At 31.8% G+C, this 20927-nt stretch overlaps 1 protein-coding gene across 3 annotated transcripts in view; it reads left to right on the forward strand.

Annotated features, from left to right (window-relative positions):
* LOC140047398 (delta-1-pyrroline-5-carboxylate synthase-like) overlaps window positions 1-2584 on the forward strand; it is a 38598-nt gene extending 36014 nt beyond the window's left edge. For all 3 annotated transcript variants that reach the window (XM_072092412.1, XM_072092411.1, XM_072092413.1), the window contains one exon: window positions 231-2584. In XM_072092412.1, coding sequence (XP_071948513.1) covers window positions 231-442 — 212 coding nt within the window. In that variant the 3' untranslated portion in view covers window positions 443-2584. The remainder of the gene's footprint in view (window positions 1-230) is intronic.
* Window positions 2585-20927: the final 18343 nt, after the last annotated feature.

Consider the following 20927-nt stretch of genomic DNA (forward strand, 5'->3'; position numbering starts at 1 on the left):
ACAAAATTTAAATAAAAGTAATTAAATTCAAAGGCAACGAAACATACTGTAACATGCTATTGCTGTGGCTCGATACAAAAATAGTCAAAATGTAAAAAACAGCTAAATTGTCAAGATTTTTTAATTACTATAAAGTACTGTGAGGTAAAGTGAACAGAACAAATTTAAAAGAAAATTATTTTTTATTTAAAGTACAGTAGTTATATAACAGTTAAATTTTCATTTGACAGGCGCAGAGGTTGGCATCAGTACTACTCGTATACATTCCCGCGGCCCTGTTGGCGTGGAAGGTCTTCTCACTGCTAAGTGGATTCTGCAAGGGTCGGGCGACTGCGTACAGCAATATGCCGAAGGAGGAACTAAACACTACGTCCACGAAAAACTGCCAATTATTGAGGACGCATCAAGTAGCGAGGAAGAAATAACATCAGAACAGTCATAGTGAATAGAAACCAGAGTACCAGTAGATCCCACCCAGTAGAGTACTACCAAGTTGCCAATAACAGAGTGCTTTATAGATATTTTTGTCAATTTTATGTTTTGTTGTAACAATCTTATGATATTAACAGGGTAATGTTTTTAAGTCATTTTTGTTGTTATATTCTATTTGTAAAAAGGGAGCAACACTTTTGCATTTGTATGAGTCAAAAATCAGAAACAATTTGGTTTTTGCACTATTCTTAAAGTCTATGTTTCCTAATACTGTATTTAAACATGTACGTACTACGTTCCTGTGTTTATTCGTTTTATTTTAGAAATATATTATTTTGTACACAGAAACTAATTTTTGTTCAAAGTAAGTAACTATTATGTGATATTAAAAATGGCTTATTCAACAACAAACATTTTACAAATTATGTTTTGAGGGGACAATATTATATCTCTACATAAAAACTATAAAAAGAACTGTGTCAGGGAATGAAATGAGTTATTCTTACGATTATTGTTATGAAAAAAAAATCATACATTTTGCACTTTTTTTATATATATTTGAACATTGCCATGCAGTATAATACAATTAACCAAAGTGTTATGATTGAAGCCAACTGAGTTTTCTTATTAAGACATTTCATTTTGGTCATTTTCAATTTGGATGAGGGGTGAGATTATGAAAAGAAAGTAAAAAAATGTCAACTCTTAATAATAACTGGCTGTTAGCCAGCGACTCAGATGATCAGACAAGGATAATCAAACTTCTATTATTTATAAAAAACTGTCATTTATATAAAACAGATGAAATTTAAGATACAGAATCTCTATTTTGTTTACTTTAAAAAATGGACTATTATCAAGAAATGTTACCGATGTTTATTTGTAAAGACTAGTCTAGTGAACTTCACCAAACTCTGTTTGGAAACTCTTAATTTGCCTTTTTTTTTTAGAAGTTCATAAAAAAGTACAGTGTCTGGTTACAGTAGGCTGTCCTGCAGAATCACATGACTACAATCCCTGTTATTTGATTCACTGAGTAAAATCTCAGTAAACTAGTTTGACAAGAAGGTAAATAGCCTAACTTCTGCACTACAGTTTGCCAACTGGGCTAAACTAACAAACATTTCTTTTTCTCAAGTTTGCAAACTCAGTTTGCTCAAATTTGGTAACTCAGAGTTTGCTCATATTTGGTAACTCAGAGTTTGCTCAAATTTGCAAATTCAAGAGTTTCCTCAAATTTGCTAACTCAGAGTTTGCTTACGTTTGCCAACTCAGAGTTTGCTCAAATTTGCCAACTCAGAGGTTTCTCAAATTTTCTAATGTAGACTTATATCCTCATCAGAACTTTACTGTTTGTTGCCCTCTGTAGATATAGTAACGTTTTCTTTGTAGTTAAACCAATGTTGATAGATCGATTTGATTGGTTGAAAAACAGAGAAAAAAAAGAGAATTTGTCTTTATAAACTTTTTAAACCATGTAGCCGTCTCCATTTCAAGTTTATTTCTAACATTCGCAATCAAATACGAACTAATTTATATTTTATTTCTTTATTATAGTTATATTGTTCCAAGCTGTTATATTTTTATTACTTCATCTCAAAGCTGTTAACCTTTCCTTTCAAAACAACTTATTATTTAAAGAAAATGGAAAGAATGTTAGAAAGCCGATTAGAAAACAGACCTAAGCTTTTTGTCGCTACCTTTGTTATATTTTTTATTTTTCTTTGGAGTCTTTATGTCTGAGCTGTATTCTTGTTATTGGTCACTATGTTTTTAATGGCCGCATACATCTTGCTCTGTTCTCCTAACATACGTATAACATTTTCCATAAATTAATAATTGGCCACATGTTTTTCTATTAATTTATCATCAAGATTGTAACCTTATTGAATAACAATGAATTTATGTTCTGCGGGGAGGTAATTTACTGTTAAAGAACTTCAGATATAAGTAAGTACTATTCATCTTACATTCGTTAATGTGACTGATTGATTAAACGCAAGTTTATTCAAGATGCGTTATGGTCAAGGGTTATTAACATACCGACATTTTTTATTGTAAATGTTAGCATGTTAAGGTACTTATGATTAAATTAGATATAGTTCAAAAGCAAGATGTACTGTACAGTACTTTAATATATTTTATATAATTATATATATAATATAATAATTTTTATTAGGCACAATCATTTTTATCTTCCTTTTACATTCTAACCCTGTTAGTGTCTATATCATATCGTATTATTTATTCTACTCAGGTACAAAACATATCTCGAAATTGTTAACAATTTTGACAATAAAGTTATCTTGTATCTTGTATCTTGTATCTTGTACACTTGTACACTTGTTGTACGCTTGTACACTAGCACACTTGTTGTACGCTTGTACACTTGTACACTTGTTGTACGCTTGTACACTAGCACACTTGTTGTACGCTTGTACACTAGCACACTTGTTGTACGCTTGTACACTAGCACACTTGTTGTACGCTTGTACGCTTGTACACTTGTTGTACGCTTGTACGCTTGTACACTTGTTGTACGCTTGTACACTTGTACACTTGTTGTACGCTTGTACGCTTGTACACTTGTACACTTGTTGTACGCTTGTACACTTGTTGTACGCTTGTACACTTGTACACTTGTTGTACGCTTGTACGCTTGTACACTTGTACATTTCTATAATTATGTACTCATGTATAAATTATACTAAATATTTGTACTACATTTGCATACTTAATAATAATAAGTTATTCTAAATATATAATTGCATATATTTGTATGTACTTAAATGCACTTGTACTTGTTTCATGGAGAAATTAAACTATATATTCATCATTTGTTACATTTATTATTTACTTTAGCATTATGTTTATCTTAATGTTTTTAGTTAGAAGTGTATACAATTCTTTTATGGACTATGTTACATAATCGATGGCATAAAGTTTGTGTGCTTATAAATAATTTAATTAATTTAAATTGTATTACAAAAGTAAATAATTGAATAATATATGTATCTATTGTTTGTTTTACACATGTTGGTATTATTTATTATTTATAAACTAGTTATGTAGGCCTAGTGCAAACTCCTGTGTTAACCAGCCTTACGCTTGTTTGTTGATGCAAAGCGGTTACACAAGCCAATTCGCTTTCCTATGTAGTTTTGTTGTTTACCAACAGAACTGTGTTTGGTGTTATTTACCAGTGTTGTAGGGGGCATTGTGGAATGGCATGTTTTTTAAAGGTTACTGTTTATGCCTTTTTACCGATAAAATAAATAATTATTGGTAACTAATGAGGCCCATTATGATCACAATTTGATTATGTTTTGTTTATGTATGTGAACACAATTGGGTATTATTTATAAACTGTATTTTAAATTACTAAATCTAAATTTTCTAGCAAAAACCTACTATGAAAAGAATTTTTATATTTATGAACTATAACCAGTGGCTGGTTACTGGTTTTACTGGTAACATACTTTTGTAGGCCTGTTATGGAACTCCACGATATTGAAAATTCCACCATTTATAGTGCCTGTGTGTAGCTATGAAGCGTGTCATACTTACATTAGTCACACCTGAGACTATTTGGATTGTTGTCTCAGGACACACGTCACTATATTATTTATCTATATTATTTATGTAAAACTTTAATGCAAACTGCTTTTATTTAGAAATCATATAAATATGCTGGTTGAGATCTGGTTTAGTGCCCGATCAGCACATTTACGGTGTAAAGTTCGAATCTAATCTAAGTATATGTTTGTGGATGTCTTACCTGATGGATATTGTTACAATCTTGGCTTTAATATAGTTAACATGATACTTGATTAACATGAAAAATAATACCAAAAGGATGATTTAAAAAAAATGTAATAACAATTCTGTACATAAAATGCATTATTGATAAGAGAATGAAGATAATAATGTAAACGTCGACTGCATTTATTTTATTTTATTTATTTTAAGTTACGGGAAGGTATTAAACGTCGACTGCATTTATTTTATTTATTTTAAGTTACGGGAAGGTATTAAACGTCGACTGCATTTATTTTATTTATTTTAAGTTACGGGAAGGTATTAAACGTCGACTGCATTTATTTTATTTATTTTAAGTTACGGGAAGGTATTAAACGTCGACTGCATTTATTTTATTTATTTTAAGTTACGGGAAGGTATTAAACGTCGACTGCCATTATTTTTGTTTGCATATAATGTTTTTTTAAACGGATGTCGAAAGATTATATAATTTGAATAATGTTTAAACGTCCGTGTCAGAAGACCTAACTGAACAAATTATAAGAAAATTCATTCGTGTTTAAATCGTATTAAGGGTAATGAAAGAAATAAATGAAAGTTATTATTAAAGGAGGTGATCGGAAAGACGTCGTTCATTCAACTTTAAGCGCAGGCTCTAAGGGTGGAATGGTTTGTTAAACTTTTTTAAAACTTTGTTTTATATAATATTATAGGCCTAATCCTTTCAAATTAAGTTCTCTGAAAACTGTTAACTAAATAAATAAGGTCGCCATCGTCACACGCCGCAATAAAACACTATTGATTAAGCGCCGCACGGTGCTTATTTTGATCACAAAGTCCGGTACACTCATATTTACACACAAAGCGACACACGTCAAGTGTCAAATCCAATCAATTTAAATTAATAAATGCAACCGAGGCGAATTCACACACGCACGTGGAACCTTCGCGAGTTCCGAATTCGCCGCAATGAAATTGTAAATTGACTGCATTCGATTTGATGTTCACACTGAGATCATACGTCACGTATAAATTACGTGTCACTTCGCGTGTATAAGTTGTTCAGTATGCTCCGGCAGCCTTTAGAAAGAAGGTACGTGTTATTGTGCCTCTTGTATATCAAATAAAATATTTGTATATAACCTAGGCTACATTTATAATAGATAAGCTTGTCTTTGCCTAACTATGTGGAATAAATACTATTGTCACTTTTGAAAAGTAGTAGTTCTTTCCGTCGATATATACTTTTATTTCATGAAGACGCCGTATTATTAATTTGTCCTAAGCACATCCTTAACAGCGTACTTGGTTATTGTTAAACAGGTGATAAATTTGCTCCCTTTAAAGTAATTGATGCTCATCGTTTGATAATCAGTGTCTTTATTGAGAATAATCAGCTATGGGTCATAATTGCTGCTATGATAAGACACGCAACATTTAAAATAATTGTTTTCCGGTTCACATTGCAAGGAGCATTTATATTTATCATTACATTCGCGGCGTGAAACGTGTACCGCCCGGTTATCGATACTTGCGCGCGCGCGTGTCAATGTTCTGTTTATGGTATTCACCTTTTTATTCATTCCTGGTGTATTAGGCCTAAATGTGGGTTACGATCGGTACCAGGCCCTAAATTTGCGAATGGATATTGTTAATACTGGTAGCCAACATGGCACATGATACGTGAAATTCATTCAATTTCCTACAATCAAATAAGTAAAGCCTTGTCTACACTATCAAACTTTATGTGACAAAAAAATGAATGTGTGGTATATATGGACATGATGATGTCACATCACCATACCATATTTACACTTTTTTTGTCAAACTAGTTTTGATAGTGTAGACAGAGCTTTAGACTACATGGTCACATTAAAGCCGCAGTCGAATACTGTACATTAAAATGTGGTTCCCCACTTGGACGAAACGCAGCGACATAGGCACAACGCAAGTTACCAATCACAAGCGACATTTCGATGATTCATCGCGTCGTGATTGTTCATGAGTTCCGGTGGGCTTGAGTTGGGTCCTAGTGGGAACCAAGCTTTAAAAAAAGGCAGATAAACATCATACGAGTCAAGATGACTGTTCAATCACTCACTCACAACACAACCTATTATGTACCAACTGATGTATATATATAAAATAATCGTGTTTTTTAATCAACGCTCTTGATTGGCTTTAACGTCTTTAAAATAAGGGTTTCTATGGAATGCTTAAATTGTTTTTCTGAGTAGTAGCTATCTTAAGATATTGCGGAGATACACAGTTTATATTCGTAATTAATACTCTGATGAATTTTCGAAGTAAAACAGTTTCCGGTCATTTTAAGAAACTGTTCCATTAGTAAATGCAAACACTAGTCTTTCTGCTCAGCACTTATTTGCTCAAATTGCTTCCCTAAGCTTACTTGTTACCAGTATAAATGTACATATAAATTTTAACGTCTTTCACCTTTTGATCTCTGAAGAAAATGTTTATATTCTTCAAGATCTGCATATAAAATGATTCGATACCTTATATACTAATATCTTATATACGAGATACAAGCCTAAGAGCTTGAACAACAAACTGTTAAAATAACTGCCCTTTCTGGATCGAGGTTCATTCAATTATTCATCCATCAGTGGAAAATTACTTGGAAATTATGTTGTTCGTCTCAGAAAAGATTAAAATTATTTTTTTTTAAATTTTAATCTTCCTTGGTCGTATTGGTGATAGAGCGTTTTTCAGTACCGTGAACACTGAACAAGATTTTTCATTCGTGCCACACTCAAACAATTCCGAAATTCCGGCAGCCTTCGCCAATAATCAATATAGATAACCGGATTTAACACAAAATGTAACAATATCATTGCAGTGCAATTTAAAAAAAAAAAAAATTAATATCAAGAAGTGATAAAATACAGTTAAAAAAAGCAGAAAATGCTTTAATACCGTAGATCATGAAATCTACTACAAATATAAATGTGTTGTACTATTGTGAATATTTATGTGGAGGGGCGTTTATTCAAGTAAGTTTAGTCGAAGGAAGGAATGAGTTTATTCGAGGGGGCACTTATTTCAAATGATGTCCTAGAGGTTGGGAGTAGGGGAGATTTTCGAGGGGCCCAAGCGTTTATTCAAAGCTGTGCGTTTATTTGAATAAATACAGTCATTAAGAGTAAGTCTGTAGTAATTATTTGCTGGTGAATTAAAACTAGAACCAACTTGATGACGTTTGGAGCTGTAACTAATACTTTATCCGTTACATAAAAAAAATAATGAAACTTAGTAGTAATGAATAGAAAGTGCGCTGGTATTAGTTATAAGTACATTGATATTTAAAGCTTTATTGGACAAAATAATTCTAACCTATTTCAAATTGACTGCAGTGAACTGGAAATAATGTTCGCAAAATTATACTTGCTTAAACCATGGAGAAGACGATGGCTTATGTATGTGGGTTACATTAATACAGCCGAACTACATGTTTTCCACCATGGATCTCGGTCAATAATCTTCTGGCGACAAGTACAAAACAACAATAATCAGCTAAATCATTTGTTTTTTACACATCACTGTTACAATAGCATAACGTGCACCGGTCTCCCGTACCGCAATGGACCCAGAGTACTACATGTTTCTCCGTAATTATGCGGTTAATTAATTACGTCATTCTATTAATTAATCACGCATATCTGAGTGTCACTAGCGCCATCACAATACGTCTTTTATGTTGAGTTACCGTACACAACATCAATAAAATTGCTGAAAATTTGGTAAGTTTGGCTATGAATATAAATTTTGGAAATTGTGTGTTTACATGACTACTGGCCATCACGCAGTCCCCTGAACACCCTCTTCGTCCTTTTCTTCCTCCTGTTCGTACTATGTCTATGGTCCTTTGCCATAATCGACACTCTTCTCATCTTCCCTTTAAAGGACATAATACTCGTTTTCTTCACTCTACTCTACCTCACTCACTCTCACTCGCTCAATCTTTTCATCTTAACGTGTCTTCTAATAATCTAACATTTTTTAACGATTTTTATCCGGAATCTGGGCTCAATGTAAACGTAGCTTTACATTCTGATCGATAACCTCATAATAAAAACAAAATTCGTCCAAAAGAAAACAGAAAATAGAAATAAACCATTGCAAACAGATACACTGCAATATATTACACTGATCTAGGCGCTTGTCATTTCTGAAATATTTCAATACGTGGAACAAAACAGGAACGTAATAAAAACATAAGACAAAAATCGATAAAGGAAAAAAACACATCTCAGCTTGAGTGTTATATATAGCATATTATGAATTTCTCATGGGCTCAATTTGATAATATTGAGGGTTTCTAAGAGCTATTCACTGACATCCTTGTAAGAGTCACTAGTATGTGTATGTTATCACGTTTGCTTGATGTGATTATATATGCCTTTTATGACCGATGTTATGCTAAGCTATAGTCATGATACGAACTACGTGTATTCCTTTCAAGTAGCTTCACGTGAAGTATGATGTTTGTTCCTTAGAGAAACCTGAAGGAGCATACATTATACATTAGTACGATATTAGTTAGCTATTTTTCTCTCTCAATATTTTTGTTCATAAGTAATGAGTACCGTTTATTAATTGTTCTTTAGGCCTCTCCTATACTTACAATAATTTTGACGAGCTAAGCGTTTGCTCGCTTTTACCCTCTAATCCATGTATGTCTACATGGTTCTCGGAAACTTTGAGTTATACCTCTGGTAGAACTTGAGGAGTAAAGTAAAAGCTTTCCAATTTAAATACCTACACAAAATTATTTTTACAAATGAAAGGTTTTTCAGGATTGGATTAACTGAATCCGACTTGTGTTCCTTTTGTAAAAAAGAAAAAGACAATTTACTTCATAATATGTTTGTGTATTGTAACATGTGGATATGTGTTAAAAACCTTATATTTGAAATAACAGGAAATTTAATTAATCTAAACAATGATATCATTATTTTTGGTGACAAAGGCTTACCTAGTATTGCAAATTCTATTATCTTTTTAACAAAATATTATATTTGATAGGTTTGAGTTTGTAATAACGTACCGTTGTATCAGATATCAGCCAGTGTAGACCTAGGTTCGTATCCAATAGGCTATTTCCATAAAAAGTTTGCATTTCAGAATTTAGCATAATTTATATACAGATCTGCTTGTAAATTTCAATGTTATCAACCCAATATCTTCAATTCTACTCGTCTTGTTCCAATTCTGTTCTCTCCTTTTGTTTAAAATCGCCCACAATCTATTGTATTACCTCTAGGAAAGCTGGTTTGAGGTGGGTCAAACTTCAAACCTTCTGCTTTTAGTACATAAGCCCCCAGTCCCTCTCTCCACATCACACACACAAGACCCAACCTTTTGTTTGTAAACATCCTCTTTTATCTTACATTACCATATTTTATATTTCACACAATGTTATGTATTGTATTCTACTAAGACACGATGAGACAAAGAGATGAAGAAAAAAAAAAACACAAATCATTGCTGTACATTCCAATTGGGCACACGAGGAAAACCATGCCACCATGGAGGACGTTCTAAGAATCAGTGATACCCCGAGCGATTCCATCGATTTATTGCTGACAAGAAATTATCCTATAGATCATTACTCAACATTTTGTAACCGAATATCTTAGACCCACAAATATCGAGTTTAAAATCTCAGAATAACACGTACTTGCTAATATAATCACGATTTATATTTGCCAAAAGTATAGTAAATAATAAATTTACAGATAAAATCATATTTCAAAATTACGTGTAGGTTGGTAGGTTTTTAATGTTATGTACGTTTAAATGTGGACAGGTATGCCATAGGAAATGATGACGGTATTTTGGGGGTCTTTAGTATCTCTTTACGGTATTCAATGCGTCATCCTCTACATACATGTATACATATGTATACACACATAAATACGGGTCCTCCTCTTCTACGTTGTGGAGCTGGAGTCGCAATAAATAGCCCACTGAGGTTGTTTGTTAAAGTTGGTTTCGATTGCCTGATTTCTAAATATAACCGAAATTTTAATCCACGTATAACGGTAGTACCGTCTTTTTGGGACAGCAAACAGTATCTTTTTTTTTGGAATTGATGTATTCGGTCCTCTACATGATCAATATATCGGATATACTAACTGTTATACAACGATCTTTCAATGGTGATGCTCCAATAATTCCACATATCCTTTTGTTGGATTATACAAGTTTGTAGCTATCCCAATCTAGTTGGTCGGCCTCATATTTTTTGGATTTATAAGAACATTTTAAATATCATTATTGTATCATCATATTATTTCCAAATATTAAGATCGTCGGCCCGATAGGCTTCAACATTCATTGTCTAAATCTATAAGGAGACACAATAAAACCTTAGGCGGAAAAGTTTCTTTTCCATAGATTCAAAACCAAACAATAAAAAAAAAAAGATTCATTACTTATTGTGGTCTCTTAAAATACCAGTCATTCAGCTTCTTTAATTCATCGTCTTGTATTGTAAATAACAACTACATAATGCCTTTATTAAACTTCATTTTTTATTTTGTTTTTATTTGATATTGCAATACATTTTCCTTGTACCGTCTGGAAACAAAAACTTTAAAATAGTTCGCTGCCCACGAACATTGTTAAATAAATAAATTAAATACAAGGCAAACAATACTACACTACTACAGCTTAAACTCCATGATAGGCCTATATCCAATAGGTATTATTTAGTTTAGCATTCAGGAAACATAATTTAGATTACATTAAAGTATCGTTAATGCTACATAATATTAAAGAAAAAAAATACAATTTCGAGCTTAGAATATATCAAGAATGACTTTACATGGTTGTCAGTTTTTTTCACGATTTTAATTTCTAAGCTTAGATTGTGGTAACAAATGCACAATAAAATTCATACTCAAAATTTCATTATCTCTAAATCTTAACTATATATCATGTTATAAGGTAACAATTGCTGAAAATTTAGTAACAACTTGTTAAAACTTGTAACGTTGATGTTCTGAGAAGTTTAAAATCCTTCTAACGACTAGGATTTCATGTTTCATTTATTAAACAGTGTTGATGGAATTTGCTTGTGGCAAAAATATTGAGTTCTCATAATTTATATAGAAATAAGTAAAGCAAACACAGAAAAGTAATCTCCGATACACGAATGGAGAGAAATTCTAACAGATATTGAAAATATCAGTATTTTGTCTATAACCATGTGATTCGGCTTTTTGTTGCGAATTGGTTTTGTTGAATAAAGATTAAAAGATTTTAAAAACATCCCCTAAAATAAATCTGAATTACGTCAGAAGAAGTATCATTAAAAAAAATTGGTATTACTGTATACTTTTTAATATTGTTGTTTTTAAACCTACACAAGGTTCAAACCTTCTGTGTCTTCTTTCATGAGCCCAGCTTCCCCCTCCTAAACATTCTCTTTTGTTTTACATTACCATATTTTATATTTCACACAATTTATTATTTTGAATGAAATTTTTAAATTAAAAAAACCTCGATAGATTTACAAATACTATCTAAAATGTATTAAATGGGCTTTAATGCCAAGATATAAATTTAGGCTTAGAGGATGAAACTGGTCAACATCAGTCAGTATTAGAAAAGACGTGTTAAAGTCTTTCTGCATGGAAACAAAATGACTATCAAGACGAATATGACAACCACCAACAATATAAGTTAGACATACTATTTTGTCCTTAGAATACAATGTAGGGAATAATGTAATGATAAATACATCATAAGTCTTCTTCTTCTACTATTTTAAGGAGCAAACTTCATAGTTGAAGGCCACTGCTCCACTAAGGGTCCCATTGTGACATCGGCAGCCAACTACGGCGCCAATACGTCTGTCCACGACAGTGTGTGTGTATGAATGGACTAGTACACCGGGGTAACCCCCTACTCGTCTGATGTTTCACATAAACATTAAATGTAGTGCAATACTTTGTAAATATCCGTTACATACTTTTTGAAGAAATAAAAGTGGTAAGAATCCACAAATAAATAAATAAAAAATAAAATGTTTAAACCGGCGCTATCCCTAAAGCTCTGTCTACAATACCAAACTCGTTTGACATAAAAAGGTATGATGTGCCCAAATATGGTAGTGATATGCCCAAATATGGTAGTGATATGACATCATCTTGTCCATATATGGGCACATCACATGTTTTGTCTCATAAAGTTTGATAATGTAGACAGAGCTTAACAGTAATATGTTCAATTACGATAATACTGAATAGTGAAAACTAAATAGACAAGTGTTGACAATGTTCTACAGTAATAACATTTTAGTTAAAAGAGTTTCTGAACAATACATGTTTTATTAGATCCTTTCAATTAGGACGATTGCTACGTTTTGTTTCTCAAATGAATAAACAAAATAAAGGAACCTTCCGATTGATTTTCGGATCAAAGAACATATATGTGGGTTACTCCCACTAAAGAAGAAAAATGAATAAATAAAGTAAAACTTTAAAATAAATGAATAAAATGTATAAAATATTTATTTATGTTATTTACTGTTTAAAAAGGTTTTAATAAACTTAACTGAAAATTATCTTATCTTTATCTTATCTTAATTAGAGACAACAACATGAAGTCATTTGCATTTTGAGAATGATCACTATTAAAACATGTACTGTCGTTTCTTCAGGCATATTGAGAACTTCCTAAAACGTCTCGTAAAGTCGTATAAATTAGTACAATTTGCCATTGGCGAAACAGTCGACGAGATCATTCGACTGTACATTGTTTATTATAACGTATGTTGAAGTATACTTTCATCATGATTTCACAAAGCAGAGAAAGAAAGTATAATGAAAATGTCAAACATACCAGCTGCTATTTCAAGATACATTGGCATACTTGTTTTGCAATAATGTTTAACGTCGAAGAACTGAACATACCTTACCACAATTGTATCTCCTTTGCTGTCTGACATAATAAAAAATGGTCGCAGCATTTCGTATTGAAGTAAACAATGGGTTACTATGGGACAATTAGTAAAATAACTCAGCAGAACCTTAAACAATAAGTTTACAGCTTAATTTGAAAGTTTCAAAGAGATGATGCACATTACTAAGGACATTTTAGCGCGAATAAATGTTAAATGAAATTGGCAGTTTACCGAGTGCCAGTCAGTCTGACGATTGACGGTATAACAACCGTGTGTTTTGACACATTTCTGTATATATCTGTTTACACTTACCATCATAGATAGATAAAGTGCGTCTTAGTAGCTACTACATTCCGTTCAACAACACGCATGTCTTTAAGTAAAGTTTTTTGTGTGGTTTTGTAGGCTTATAAGTTTAGTAAAGTATTTGGCTTCTCGTTTTGGCATATTCGTTTCTCTGCTAAAAACCCCATCTTTACTTAGAGAAATAGCTTTTATAACTTTTACTTCTAGAATTGTTAATTTGATATCAGTTGTTTGAGTATATATAAATATAAATGACTGGGATTGTAGATACTATTGTAGTATGTGGAGATACTTCTCTTGGTTGGACTTTTCTTAGTATAAAACGTGACACCCATGTTCTTACGTTTAAAAAAAATGCTTGAGTGGCAGGGTCCTCACTCTCCAAAATAGCTTTAATTTAGCTCATGATGTTCATAATTAATTCTACCAGGTTCAATTCTAATGGTAGGTTATTATTACCCAAGGCTAGAAGAAAATTTATTTTTAGGGGTTCTCAGATCTTGAATGCTGATGGTGGATACATTTGGAATGTGGGTTGGGTGGGGTGTTATTTTATTCTTTGTTGTATAGTTTTTGTATTTGTATCGCTGGTTTGTTCTAAATTGTTTTAATTTTAGTGTTATTGTGTTTTGTGTACTGGGCCCCTAGGAGAACCGTTTTTTACTAAAGAGGTCACCCAGTATAAAGAACAAATAAATAAATTCAGCACTGATAATCGGGTGACCTAACCTACTATGATACAGGGACCACATGTGATACATATAACTAAGTTTTCCTATGATATAGGCAAATATTGTTTATAAGTTGAGATACAACACTGATAATTCCTTCTAGAATATATAGATATAAATACATAGATATTATAATATAAAAATAACGGTAGAATAGAAATGATCAATATATAGTTTGTTTTATATTCTGTTTTATAGTCTTTTGTATTATTAATACACATTATGTTTTTATATAAGGTATTTTTATGAATAAGTCCTATTTTTATATATGGTATTTTTATGAATAAGTCCTATTTTTATATTTGGTATTTTTTATGAAATAGGCCTATATTACCAAATTCATTGCAATTGTATTGATTTATTTTGGAAATGTATATTTTTGATAAATAAAACATCTTAACAAATTGATATAGAACTTCATTTAAATTTAAATAATTAATGTTGGTATGAAAATGTGTTTTTTTTATCAAATAAAAATATATCAAAATTACTAAATTAATATATAACATAATTTAATGGAAAATGTATAATTCAGTCGATTTATATAGTTTTGTCAGATCATTCTAATCAGACATTGAATTTTCACTGTATTTTATTACATATACATATTGTACGGTATGAAATATAATATTTCTTTTCATTCGTGTTTATTGTGCTATTTAGAATGTTTTTTAAATCCTCTGGGTGGAACATTGCATTTTATTAGTTTATATTTCGCACTAAGGTGACTGCATATAACCAGTTATTTTATATATCAGGGTTTTAATGGTCCATGAACATTTTTTTTTAAAGTAACTTCCCGGATTTCGCTTAATCACTACAATTGTATAGTTTAAAATCTCCTATTTACCTACACACAAATAAAATTTATGAAAAAAACAGGTTCGTAATTCAGAAGAATATTAGGATCACTACATATTGTTAATTAGACTTTCTCCAAGTCTGTATATTTATTGTCTTTTTTATACAATTTTTTGAAATTGTGAGCTCATGTATTATACCTATGAAACGCCATATGTGCCTAAATATTTATTTATTTACTACAGTCTAGAAACTAGTGTTATATTAATCTAATGGTGAGAAATTACTTTAATACTAATAATAATGATGAGTCCTAATCATCCACGTACATAAATAATAATAATGACAATGATAGATCTCCTTTTGAGGGAACACCTGCAGGAACTAACAAAGTGTACCCACCCTTAATAGAGAGGTATCCCCTGGATAGAAGAGGTTAGTGTATTTCATGATGTTTAATAACATTCGATTCACAGGCAAATTCGTTTCATGGTGATTCCATGCATGGCGTGTGTTTGTTTTCTAATACATTATTAGTTCCTTATTTAATTAAAACATCGATAAACACATTCTTGACCTTTGCACTAAAATATAGTATATGTTGTAATGCATCTATAGTATTTGTGTACAGTTCAAACTAAAAATAATTGTCAATGCCGTAACGTATACTTCTATGTTCTGTTGAAATATGCATTACTCGACACAATGTCGGTGACTTAATTAATGAAGAATCCGTATTGATGTGTTTTGACCACCGGCGGTACATCCGTTCCCTCAACACATTTCAATTGAATGCTGTCACGAGTCGCAAGCAAATCTAGAAATGATTAATAAAACAGCATAGTTGGATGTTAGTAGTAGTAGTATTCAATAATGATGATAATGATGATTACCATAATTGTCCGTCTATATGTCTGTTAGTCCCAAAAACATATTGTATGAGCATCACGGTGTTATGAGATATATCACGTGGTCATTATTGTGTGTAATAATGCGTGATTTATATCACGTGGTCATTATTGTGTGTAATAATGCGTGATTTATATCACGTGGTCATTATTGTGTGTAATAATGCGTGATTCATATCTCGTGGTCATTATTGTGTGTAATAATGCGTGATTTATATCACGTGGTCATTATTGTGTGTAATAATGCGTGATTTATATCACGTGGTCATTATTGTGTGTAATAATGCGTGATTTATATCACGTGGTCATTATTGTGTGTAATAATGCGTGATTTATATCACGTGGTCATTATTGTGTGTAATAATGCGTGATTTATATCACGTGGTCATTATTGTGTGTAATAATGCGTGATTTATATCACGTGGTCATTATTGTGTGTAATAATGCGTGATTTATATCACGTGGTCATTATTGTGTGTAATAATGCGTGATTCATATCACGTGGTCATTATTGTATGTAATAATGCGTGATTCATATCACGTGGTCATTATTGTGTTTAATAATGCGTGATTCATATCACGTGGTCATTATTGTATGTAATAATGCGTGATTCATATCACGTGGTCATTATTGTATGTAATAATGCGTGATTTATATCACGTGGTCATTATTGTGTGTAATAATGCGTGATTCATATCACGTGGTCATTATTGTATGTAATAATGCGTGATTCATATCACGTGGTCATTATTGTGTTTAATAATGCGTGATTCATATCACGTGGTCATTATTGTATGTAATAATGCGTGATTCATATCACGTGGTCATTATTGTATGTAATAATGCGTGATTTATTTCACGTGGTCATTATTGTGTTTAATAATGCGTGATTCATATCACGTGGTCATTATTGTATGTAATAATGCGTGATTTATATCACGTGGTCATTATTGTGTGTAATAATGCGTGATTTATATCGCGTGGTCATTATTGTGTGTAATAATGCGTGATTTATATCACGTGGTCATTATTGTATGTAATAATGCGTGATTTATATCACGTGGTCATTATTGTGTGTAATAATGCGTGATTCATATCACGTGGTCATTATTGTGTTTAATAATGCGTGATTTATATCACGTGGTCATTATTGTGTGTAATAGTGCGTGATTTATATCACGTGGTCATTATTGTGTGTAATAATGCGTGATTTATATCACGTGGTCATTATTGTGTGTAATAATGCGTGATTTATATCACGTGGTCCTTATTGTGTGTAATAATGCGTGATTTATATCACGTGGTCATTATTGTATATAATAATGCGTGATTCATATCACGTGGTCATTATTGTATGTAATAATGCGTGATTCATATCACGTGGTCATTATTGTGTGTAATAATGCGTGATTCATATCACGTCGTCATTATTGTGTGTAATAATGCGTGATTCATATCACGTGGTCATTATTGTGTGTAATAATGCGTGATTCATATCACGTGGTCATTATTGTATGTAATAATGCGTGATTCATATCACGTGGGTCATTATTGTGTGTAATAATGCTTGATTTATATCACGTGGTCATTATTGTATGTAATAATGCGTGATTCATATCACGTGGTCATTATTTTGTGTAATAATGCGTGATTCATATCACGTCGTCATTATTGTGTGTAATAATGCGTGATTTATATCACGTGGTCATTATTGTATGTAATAATGCGTGATTCATATCACGTGGTCATTATTGTGTGTAATAATGCGTGATTTATATCACGTGGTCATTATTGTGTGTAATAATGCGTGATTCATATCACGTGGTCATTATTGTGTGTTATAATGCATGATTTATATCACGTGGTCATTATTGTATGTAATAATGCGTGATTCGTATCACGTGGTCATTATTGTGTGTAATAATGCGTGATTTATATCACGTGGTCATTATTGTATGTAATAATGCGTGATTCGTATCACGTGGTCATTATTGTGTGTAATAATGCGTGATTTATATTACGTGGTCATTATTGTATGTAATAATGCGTGATTCATATCACGTGGTCATTATTGTGTGTAATAATGCGTGATTTATATCACGTGGTCATTATTGTGTTTAATAATGCGTGATTCATATCACGTGGTCATTATTGTGTGTAATAATGCGTGATTCATATCACGTGGTCATTATTGTGTGCGGGATTGTGTGTAATAATGCGTGATTTATATCACGTGGTCATTATTGTGTTTAATAATGCGTGATTCATATCACGTGGTCATTATTGTGTGTAATAATGCGTGATTCATATCACGTGGTCATTATTGTATGTAATAATGCGTGATTCAAATCACGTGGTCATTATTGTGTTTAATAATGCGTGATTCATATCACGTGGTCATTATTGTGTGTAATAATGCGTGATTTATATCACGTGGTCATTATTGTATGTAATAATGCGTGATTTATATCACGTGGTCATTATTGTGTGTAATAATGCGTGATTCATATCACGTGGTCATTATTGTGTGTAATAATGCGTGATTTATATCACGTGGTCATTATTGTGTGTAATAATGCGTGATTTATATCACGTGGTCATTATTGTGTGTAATAATGCGTGATTCATATCACGTGGTCATTATTGTATGTAATAATGCGTGATTCGTATCACGTGGTCATTATTGTGTGTAATAATGCGTGATTTATATCACGTGGTCATTATTGTGTGTAATAATGCGTGATTCATATCACGTCGTCATTATTGTATGTAATAATGCGTGATTCATATCACGTGGTCATTATTGTGTGTAATAATGCGTGATTTATATCACGTGGTCATTATTGTATGTAATAATGCGTGATTCATATCACGTGGGTCATTATTGTGTGTAATAATGCGTGATTTATATCACGTGGTCATTATTGTATGTAATAATGCGTGATTTATATCACGTGGTCATTATTGTATGTAATAATGCGTGATTTATATCACGTGGTCATTATTGTGTGTAATAATGCGTGATTTATATCACGTAGTCATTATTGTGTGTAATAATGCGTGATTTATATCACGTGGTCATTATTGTGTGTAATAATGCGTGATTCATATCACGTGGTCATTATTGTGTGTAATAATGCGTGATTCATATCACGTGGTCATTATTGTGTGTAATAATGCGTGATTTATATCACGTGGTCATTATTGTGTGTAATAATGCGTGATTTATATCACGTGGTCATTATTGTGTGTAATAATGCGTGATTCATATCACGTGGTCATTATTGTGTGTAATAATGCGTGATTTATATCACGTGGTCATTATTGTGTGTAATAATGCGTGATTCATATCACGTGGTCATTATTGTGTGTAATAATGCGTGATTCATATCACGTGGTCATTATTGTGTGTAATAATGCGTGATTTATATCACGTGGTCATTATTGTGTGTAATAATGCGTGATTTATATCACGTGGTCATTATTGTGTGTAATAATGCGTGATTCATATCACGAAGTCATTATTGTGTGTAATAATGCGTGATTTATATCACGTGGTCATTATTGTGTGTAATAATGCGTGATTTATATCACGTAGTCATTATTGTGTGTAATAATGCGTGATTCATATCACGAAGTCATTATTGTGTGTAATAATGCGTGATTTATATCACGAGGTCATTATTGTGTGTAATAATGCAAGATTTCTAACGGTTTCTTTAAAGATAAGTAGGCCTAATGCCCATCATATAAACACAAAATGTCGACAAATTATATGGATAAATATTTTGAAACAACATTTTTAAAGTACGGTAATAATACATTTATTAATAATATAGTACGCATTACATGGATTCAACTTTTCACAAAGATGTCACAGTAAGGAGAAACTTATTATTAGTTTGAGTAAAAAAGGTTATGGTAGCGTACACACCTTTTAAAATAGGCATAAAAAACGAGAATATATAATAAGTATATGTGGTTATGCTCTGTTGAAAGTAACATGTTTTGAAATGTTACGAACTTTCGCCAAGAGACGCTATCAGAAAAAAACTATTTGAAGAGGTGTTGGACTCACGTGGTATTGATGTTATTGTTGTACCAAGCCGTTAACGTTTAATGTTTAATTATCATAGTGTCACAATCTGTGTATTAGTGGATAACGAAAATACATACAACAGATCCCTCCTCCGGAGACTGCGGTTAATAGACAAATGTCATTTAACTTCAGTTTGAAAGAGTTCATCTGTTTTAAACAATTTGCGTAGGAACAAAACTTTGAACCAAAGTTTAGAAAAGAACAGATCTTTAGCCTAAAACTCGATACTGCAGTGTGTGTATATATTAAGAACACGATTTTCGATAAATGTAAACATAACACAAATAAATAAGCATGCCGTAGTACAACAAAAATAATAAAGAAAGTAACATAATATACATACAAATGTTTATAATAGGCTCAAAGTTATTGAAACATATCCATCCTTATGCTCCGATAACTTGAATACTCTTCTAATCTCGGATTGGTTTAAAATCGTTCTATACTTTACATTGTGTGTATTAGACCTATATATTTCCACACCAATTTTGTCACTAGACAGCTTCTAACTGGCTATCGCAAGTTATCTAGAAACAAGTCTAGCTGTATTAAATACTTTTAATACATGTTATCGCTGTCAGTAGTGATACCCAACGCAGCAATGTCAGATTTATCTCAATTGTATACTGTTCTCATCTCATCCCCGGTGCAGGGCTGCTGGCTTTCATAAGCTGGGCCTAGCAAAGGGAACTACGGTTATGATTGTTAATTTTACGCATTTGTTGTTGAGTATAGCTAAAAATAAGAATAATAGAACACTATACGCTGCTCCAAAACGATAATAGATGAAAACACAGTGATATATTTATGTTTAGCTGTTAAAAAAAATATCACAAAATCTAAATGTCATTGTTCAGTAGTTATCCCATCTCCGTTATCATGTGCTATCCCATCATACAACATTAGATTATCTTTTAAAAATAACTTGACATTTGTATCATCCTTCAAGTTGTTTCAA

The sequence above is a fragment of the Antedon mediterranea genome, chromosome 4, assembly GCF_964355755.1.
Source record: "Antedon mediterranea chromosome 4, ecAntMedi1.1, whole genome shotgun sequence".
NCBI lineage: Eukaryota > Metazoa > Echinodermata > Crinoidea > Comatulida > Antedonidae > Antedon > Antedon mediterranea.